Below are 8,674 nucleotides of genomic sequence, written 5' to 3'. Positions count from 1 at the left end.
AGACACCCGCATCTATATAAATATGGGTGTGGATATGATGACAGACTTTTATACATACAGGACTGTCTCAGAAAATTAGAATATTATGATAAAGCTTTTTATTTTCTGTAATGCAATTAAAAAAACTAAAATGTCATACATTCTGGATTCATTACAAAGCAACTGAAATATTGCAAGCTTTTATTAGTTTAATATTGCTGATTATGGTTTACAGTTTAAGATTAAGATTCCCAGAATATTCACACTTTTTGAGATAGGATATTTGAGTTTTCTTAAGCTGTAAGCCATGATCAGCAATATTAAAATAATAAAAGGCTTGCAATATTTCAGTTGATTTGTAATGAATCCAGAATGTATGACATTTTTGTTTTTGTAATTGCATTACAGAAAATCACAATATTATAATTTTCTGAGACAGTCCTGTACAAGTCTGAAATGTTGCTTTAAGATCTATTTGGCAAAAACACAAAAGAGGGCGCTAATGTGCTAAACGTGTAAAAACAACCAATCCTCTGAAGAAGAGGGGGCTGGCCTGCGCCTGACAGCCTGGAGATCCCGGACCTGGGGGGGGGTCCTGTGATCGACCTATGATCGGCTGTGATCCGGGTTGCTGTGCAGCATGTCGGGCAGCAGGCTAATGAGGGCCATCAGAGTGAGCGAGTTCGGACCTCCGTCAGTGCTGAAGCTGTGCGCGGACGTGGAGGTCCCTCAGCCCGGACACCGACAGGTGAGAGACGGACAGGTGGAGCACGAGGCTCAGCAGATCATGGTCACCTATGACCTGCAATCTGGTGGAGGTTCAAGCCGAGAAAACACAACTACCGACGCTCTGCTGATCCCATATAACTACTCTGCATTATTTGAAGAGAAAGAAAATAAAATGTTTGGCTCTGGTAAGCCAAAGTCCAGCGTAAATAAGCGTGTTTTCTGCTGATCTGATTTGTGTCAGTGATCTGTCACTAGGTTAAACAGGCACCGTTAGTTCCTGGCAAGTGTTACACACACAAGTGGACACAGGTGATCAACGCAGAGCCACTTTTGTTATTGTCCAAATTAAACGAGAATAGATGGAAGAAAACTCCAAACACTGTCTGGGACTCTTAAATATATATTTAAAAAACTGATTGCAATTATTTCCAATTCTCATAACCCATATTTTATTTCCACTAGAACATAAACAGCATATCAGATGTGGAACTGAGAGATTTTGCCTTATTTTGAATTTGATGGCAGCAACACATCTAAAAAATAAAAAAGCACCAAAAAACGGTAAAGTGACTGGTACAAATCTGATGGAGGACTATTACATATTGACAAGTAAACAGGTTAGATGGCGCTAGGCCAGTAACATGAGATGGACAGAAGTTCACCAGTCAAAAACAGCTTATAATTTCAATTGAAATGGCAAAATGTTTCACTTTCAACATCTGATTTTGTTTATGTTCTATTACAAATACAATCTGGTTTTATAAGGTTTGCAGATTCTACTTTTATTTCCATTTTACACAGCTTCACAGCTTAATTGAAACTGGGGTTGTACTATAAAACAAGACGACACACGAGAGTCTAAAGTTATTGTTTCTGACACTTTATGCAGGTAGGTATCACAGTTTATATGTAATAGCACATTTTATAGTTAATATATAAATGCAGTTACTTCCAAAATGATCAGTGATGTCCTTAGGTTGCAGCGCAGCGTCAATACATGCTGTATCTGAAGGTTTTTTGTTCTTAAATCCAACAACATAAAGCAGCAGAAACATTTACTGAGACATCTTTTATGTCATGACTAACAACAGCGTGTTTGCATTGAAAATCAGGGATACAGTAAATGCCTCACAAGTTTGTAACAGGGTCAAAGACGTATAAGGCCTTTGAGTAGCCCATTTTTAAAATACTTAAAATAAAGATATTTTTGGCCATTTTCCAAACATTTGAAATGTAATGTACACATACATGTATGTGAAAACTTCAAACAAAGGTATTTTAGTGTTTTTAAACCTTTAAATCGTCATTTGGGGCGACCATTTATCTCAAAATTAATAGATTTCCATAACAAAATTTATATTTTAATAAGTATCAGTAATTCAATTAACTGTTCAAGAAAGATAGACACATTTTTCCTTTCATTTTTTGAAAACCATTTTTAAATACATTCTATCCATAATGGCAGTGTCACCCTCTTACTTACTCTAAAATTCATAAAACTGATTTAAAATGTGTACAAGGTGTATCCACTTATGCATGCTATACCAATAATTTATATTTGAACCAAAACTGATAGACTTTCAATTTTGAATTTGATACAGAATTGCCATTTGTTGGTTACCCCACATGACAGGTGGTCACCCCACATGATGCTTTCAAGTTTAATCAAATATAACAGGCTAACAGTTAGCTATATGATGTAAGCTAGATACTTCTCACCACATATCACTAACAAATTTACCTTCAAAATATAGATTTGCAAATAAAACTAATTATTTACAGTTTTAGGGTGGTCACCCCACATGATATCAAAATGTGACGTATACACTGCAGCAGTTAGAAAGAGGATTTATTTGTAAAGGAGAGAGAGACTGCTGACCTGCAGGTTGTCTCTCTGGGACCCTCATGGAGTAACTGGCTGATGCAACATCCTCTTTGAGATGATTGTCAATATAAAAGTCCTTCAATTGTATTTTTTTCATGGTCACCCCAGATGATAATTCAGACAATGAACATATTCGGACACGATTAGTTTGTGTATTATGATTGAAATGTGTGTACAAATGTTCCATAACTTTGTCAATAAATCTAAAACACGTTTGAAAGTATGCCCAATAGGGCAAGCATTATTTTTAAATTGTTTTAATGTGATTTAAAACCAGTTGTCCAAACAGAAGTCAAGGCTGGACGGTCACCCCCCATGATGTTTTCACACTTCAGATGGCAGAAAATGACCAATAACCAACATGTTTAAATAAAATAAGAGTGGGCACATGTAGAAGGAACGTATTAGACATACATGTTATATTTTTTATTCATTTTTATGTTTATTATTAGGTAAAAAGTTCCATCGGACAGAAAAAGTAAGCGTCGCGTCTTTGACCCAACATCAGATTTTATGATCCTGTGCTTTAAAGTCTTTAAATGATATCTCTATAAAAAACATATTTTTGTCTCTTAGGTGTGTTTATAGTATGTGTGAAGTGCATTAATCCTGTGTTTGTGTGACTCTGTGTGTGTGTGTGTGATGCAGGTGTTGATCCGTGTCCGGGCCTGTGGCGTGAACCCCGTGGAGACCTACATCCGCTCAGGGACTCACGGCCGGAGGCCCAACCTGCCGTACACGCCCGGTACCGACGTAGCCGGGGTGGTTGAGTCTGTGGGAGAGGAAGTCACCGCAGTAACGGTGAGAGCAGACAAACATGACGATGTACACATGTCAACACTTTCACATGAAATACAAACAATCCACATGTACTGTTAGGTGACACTCGGCTGACTGGTAGATAAATGCAGATAAAGAGTGTCTGTGTGTTCACAGGCTGGGGATCGTGTGTTCACCACGTCCACGGTGTCTGGAGGATATGCAGAGTACACCGTCGCCGCTGACGACTGCGTTCACAAGCTGCCTGAAGCTCTCGACTTCCCCCAGGGAGCAGCCATCGGCATTCCCTACTTCACCGCCTACAGAGCACTTATTCACAAGTAAGACCGCACGCTTTCCAGGAGGGAGGTGAATGTCGAGTGGGTCGCATGCAAAAGTCTGGAGGTGTTCATAAAAATGTTCAAAACCATTAAATGACAAAAGAGAATAAACAAGAAAAATGGGTGGATGGATGCACGAGGAACAAGTAGAAAGGATGAATGATTACTGTCTGTATGAGGACGAAGGAATAATCACCTCCACATTTTTCAGTTGGTTAAAGGTTTGATTGGGGATGTGGTGAGATTTTAAAACATGAGTAAAAAGATTTGACAGACAAGCCAACAGCTCAATGACTTTGTTCATGTTACGCAATTAATATTGATTTGTTGTCACGCAAGAGCATTTGGTTGATTGTTTGCTATCAGTGTGTAAAGAGAAATCCGGGTAACAAAGCAAAAGTGCTTCAGAAAAAGATCTACCCAACATTTAATCCAGCTATCTGCACCGCTGGAAATGGTTCATTACTGCTGCACCATAAAGAATATCCTGTGAGTGGGTGTAATTTAGTTTGGCATCTGTGAAACGGGTGTGAAATTGCAGTCTGTGATTTGTTTCATTCACTCCTGAGATCACATCAATTACCTGGTTACCAATTTTGTTATCAGCGTAGAGTTATGTGAATTTAAGACTTATTCAAGTGTGATTTGTGAAAATAAAAATACAAAAAAGGAGAATTGAAACACACCTATAAGCTTATAAAGGATACAAAAATGAGTATATGCAATCTACTGCCTCCAAAATTATTTAAAAAAAACAAAACAACCCGAGCTATTTGAGCAAAAGGGTAACACTGCCCCCTGGTGGCCGGACGGCCTCACGACCTTCATCCACGTGTCCTCCCCATCCGTCCGGGACAAATGCAGGATCTGCAAGTATGCAAATATTTTCACATGAAAAGACACAGTAGTTGTTCTGAAAGCTCATCCTGTCACCGTCGGTGTTTCCAGCTGGCTGCTGTAAATAACCTGTTGTTCTTTGAACACGTCAGAGACACTTTACGGGTTTGTTAAAACCTGTTTTTGTCCTATTTGAGACAGTTAATATCGATTGAAGTCATTGTAGGATTCAGACAGACGCCAGTAACAGATTTGCCCCTAAAATAAGAAATATATTTTCGTTATAAAAATGGTGAATTGCAAACATCAGGTTATTAAATGAAATGTATTTGTGTAATGGCAGTACTTGGTAAAGTTAATTTAAAGAAAATACTGGAGCATCATTTTGGCTGCATCGCTTGATCATAAATTATACTACATGCTAAAACAGTTAAACAACATTTTAAATCAATGTATTGTCTTTCAAGATATCTGTCTTTGTATCCACGCCAGGGAGCAGGATGAATCCAAATCAGCATCCTGATTATTTTCTTACAAAAGACTCGAGTTTATCTGGTTTCTTCTGGATACAACAGAAAATGCTGCATTTACTTATATCATGCATTTATTCATTAACCTTTTTTCTTTGATAAAAACCCAGTTATCAATATTGTGTTAATTTTAACCAAGATCTTCATGATGAATTAAACAGCGAGTCCTAAACAGTATTTTAGGGCGACACATTCAGACTATAATGTCACCACGAATCTAAAAATGAACTACAGCACATATAAAACCTCTCACGATGAGCTTTTCCTGCTTCATTTGAACCTGCTGTCTCGTGTTCTGCAGAGCTCAGACCAAAGCAGGAGAAACGGTGCTCATCCATGGTGCCAGTGGAGGGGTGAGACTCATTTTCAGTTTTTCTACTGCAGTGACTTGAGATGTTTCTGAGTTGATTTTGCTCATTATTGAATAAGCACAAAACACGTCTCATTGTATTGTTTCACATGTACAATCCAACGTCCGTTGACCAACAGGTGGGTGTGGCGGCGTGCCAGTTGTCCCGGGCTCTGGGCTTCAGGATTTTGGGTACAGTAGGGACATCAGAAGGCATGAAGGTGGCCCTCACCAACGGAGCTCACCTGGTGTTCAACCACAGGGAGGAGGGATACACCGACAAAATCATGGTATTCACACACCAACTAAAAACCTCTTCCATCAGTGGCTGTTTGACAAACATTGAATTGAATTTGAATTGAAATCTTTATTTCGAGGATACAAAAACAGAAAACAAAAAAACTATTTCACCAAACAAAAAAGAATACAAATAAACAGTCTTTAAACAAAATCAAAGGGAAATAAACATTCATGCCCGAAAAGGAGTAGGAAGAAGTAAAAAACTGGGTTTATTTGGTCCTACCCCTTATTTCTATTTCTATTTTTGCTTGAAAATAAAAACAGCAAGCTTTACTTTATCAAAATGTATACCTGTTATTACCAGAGCAATTATACATATACTATATATATATATATATATATATATATACATATATATATATATATATATATATATATATATATATATATATATATATATATATATATATATATATATATATATCATTATGTATTGCTGGTTCTTGAATTTCATTAGCTAATTTAGGTCCAATATTTACAAAATAATCATTTAGTCTATTAGCTACTTCATTCATATTGTTTATAATTGTATCATTTTCTATAAAATATTCTGGATAGTTCATATGTCTAGTTTTATTTCTAATTATACTATTAAGAATATTCCAAATACCTTTTATATTATTCTTGTTATTATCTAATAAGTTATTATAATAATCTTTCTTACAGATTCTCATGATATTAGTTAATTTATTTTTATACTTCTTATATTTATCTTCCGTCTCTTTGTTTCTATGTTTTATGAATTCTCTATATAAAGTATTTTTCTTTTTGCACGCATTCTGCAATCCTTTTGACATCCACTGATTATCCTTATATTTATGAGTTATATACCGTTTCATGGGTCATGTCTGTACTTTCCAGGAGGCGACCGGGGGCCGGGGGGTGGATGTGATCGTGGAGATGCTGTCCAACGTCAACCTCAGCGCAGACCTGCAGATGCTGGCCTACGGAGGACGCGTGACGGTCAGTGTGAGCTCAGCCAGGAGCTCCTCCACGGCCGTCCTCGTCTCCGTGCGGGGGCTCGTGCTCCCCCCGCCTCCTGACACCTGAGTTTGTCTTGTTCCTGCAGGTGGTCGGCTCCAGAGGCTCCATAGAGATCAACCCCAGAGACACCATGGCCAAAGAGAGCAGCATCATGGGAGTGGCGGTTTTCTTCGCTACACCGGTATGAGCAGCAGCAGCATCACAACAGCTCTACACATGCGCTGTCGCTGGCTAGAGCTAAATACAAAGTTCCACTTCTTCACGCAGACCTTTTTCTTTTCGATCTCTCAGGCGGAGAAGAGGGAGTGTGCGGCGCTGCTTTACGCTGGGATGAAAGCCGGTTGGCTGCGCCCCGTTGTGGGTCCCCTGTATCCACTGGACAAGGCCGCCGAGGCCCACCACGACATCGTGGAGTCTCCCGGCGCTGCAGGGAAGATGGTCCTGACCATGTGATGACATCAGTAACGGGTTTCCAGCTGAGCGCCAAACACATCCTCTCCATCCAGTCAACCTCACAGATGTCGGCTGTAAACCACTACAGTACCCTACAAAGCCGTGTTTGCTTTGTCTGGGTGTTGACGACAGCTGTTATTTTGATTTTAGACTAACAGAGAGCTATTATGAACTCTCTTTTTTTTAAATCTGATATCTTAATGAAATGCAAATGATATGTTTTAATGAAGATATGATAGTTGTTGCTCACAATGGCAACCAGTTCCCAGCCGTTACCGTGACAATTGAAACTGATGTTTTGAATCTGTGTTGTGCCTGAGAAGCGCAGACGTTTTGAAATACAACTCCAAAGCGTAGTCCAGGTCAGCGGTGTCGCATGACGGAGGCTCTGCTGCTTCCAGGGACGCAGCGTTGTGTAGGTGAAACACTTAGACGTGACATCAGCTCAGGGTTTGAGAGATTTTGACCATGGGCTGAGGTTTTGATGGCGACAGATTGACGGTGCGGTATTGAGTTTTAGATTTGTGATGATGTGGATTATTGATTAGATTGTATTTTTTGAGGTTGATGAGAGACAGATGGATTACAAAAGTTGGGAACTCAGGGATTGACAAACTCCCTGACCTGGACTGTCCCAGACATGGCAGGAAAAGGACTTTGTCACAAGAATAGAAAAAGGTTTTTTTATGTCCCTGTTAAAAAAGCATCAGTATTTTTTATTTCAAAAGCATTTGTATTGATTGTGAATGAAAATAAATGACTGTGATCTAAAAACATACTTGAGTTACTATCATTTATATTTGTATTACACAGCTGAAATCTACATGAAAGGAGTCACATTTTGGATCAAACTTGTCTGACTTCCAACACCTGTGGCTCTCAGGTGACGGTCTGCTGTACTGAGCATGCTCAGAAGTCAGCCAGGTAACCTAAGCTTGGCACGCTCATACACGGGACATGCTGGAGCCCTGCAGCAAACTACAGGTGATGCCATTTTGGACTTTAATAATCCAACAGAACCACAGCGTTGTTTTGGATCGACATGAGTGGCGTGTTGGAGATCTTCAGCAGGGGCGACTCTTGATGATTCAAAAGGTAAGCTGCTGGAAATGTTATCTGGGGGTGGTGTTCCACTGATCTGAGCACCATAGTTGTTTGATTTAATATTGTATAGAGATTTACAAAAGCTAACGGTAATTATTCCTACAAAGCAAATTAATTAAAAAGGTTTCTTTAACTTTAAGTAGGATCTTTAAGAAATGAATAGAAAGCTGCAGATAAACTTTGCTGCTGTAAACATGACGGGGACTCACAAAGGTGATCCTAGAAACCTGACAACCTCTACACTGACTTAACCAAAGGTGACAGAGTAGAGTTTGAGGTGGGTCACACTCCAATATCCAGGAATAGCCATTTTTTTTTAAATCAGGGCGCCACATTCTGACCACTATAAGCTCCACCTGTGTTTACTCATACGTTACAGGTGTTGAACTCTGGTTCTCGAGGGTCACCCTTCTACCTGTTTTTA

At 39.1% G+C, this 8,674-nt stretch overlaps 1 protein-coding gene across 1 annotated transcript; it reads left to right on the top strand.

The window, feature by feature from the left end:
• Window positions 1-517: 517 nt before the first annotated feature.
• cryz (crystallin, zeta (quinone reductase)) lies at window positions 518-7,922 on the top strand. The gene is made up of 8 exons (XM_061731068.1): window positions 518-727; window positions 3,242-3,394; window positions 3,530-3,693; window positions 5,362-5,413; window positions 5,550-5,699; window positions 6,571-6,672; window positions 6,779-6,874; window positions 6,985-7,922. The coding sequence occupies exons 1-8, from the start codon at window positions 620-622 to the stop codon at window positions 7,144-7,146; spliced, it is 987 nt and encodes a 328-aa protein (XP_061587052.1). The 5' UTR covers window positions 518-619; the 3' UTR covers window positions 7,147-7,922.
• The last annotated feature ends 752 nt before the right edge of the window (window positions 7,923-8,674 follow it).

Source organism: Cololabis saira, chromosome 10 (genome assembly GCF_033807715.1).
Source record: "Cololabis saira isolate AMF1-May2022 chromosome 10, fColSai1.1, whole genome shotgun sequence".
NCBI classification, from domain to species: Eukaryota; Metazoa; Chordata; class Actinopteri; order Beloniformes; family Belonidae; genus Cololabis; species Cololabis saira.
This window is presented reverse-complemented; position numbering and strand designations above follow the sequence as displayed.

What these genes read in the sequence shown, in the direction of transcription:
- cryz (XM_061731068.1), top strand. Translation starts at nt 620, where the DNA reads ATGTCGGGCAGCAGGCTAATGAGGGCCATCAGAGTGAGCGAGTTCGGA. An exon ending in CTCAGCCCGGACACCGACAG is followed by an intron (nt 728 to 3,241) that starts GTGAGAGACGGA and finishes TGTGTGATGCAG; the next exon opens with GTGTTGATCCGTGTCCGGGC. An exon ending in TACAGAGCACTTATTCACAA is followed by an intron (nt 3,694 to 5,361) that starts GTAAGACCGCAC and finishes CGTGTTCTGCAG; the next exon opens with AGCTCAGACCAAAGCAGGAG.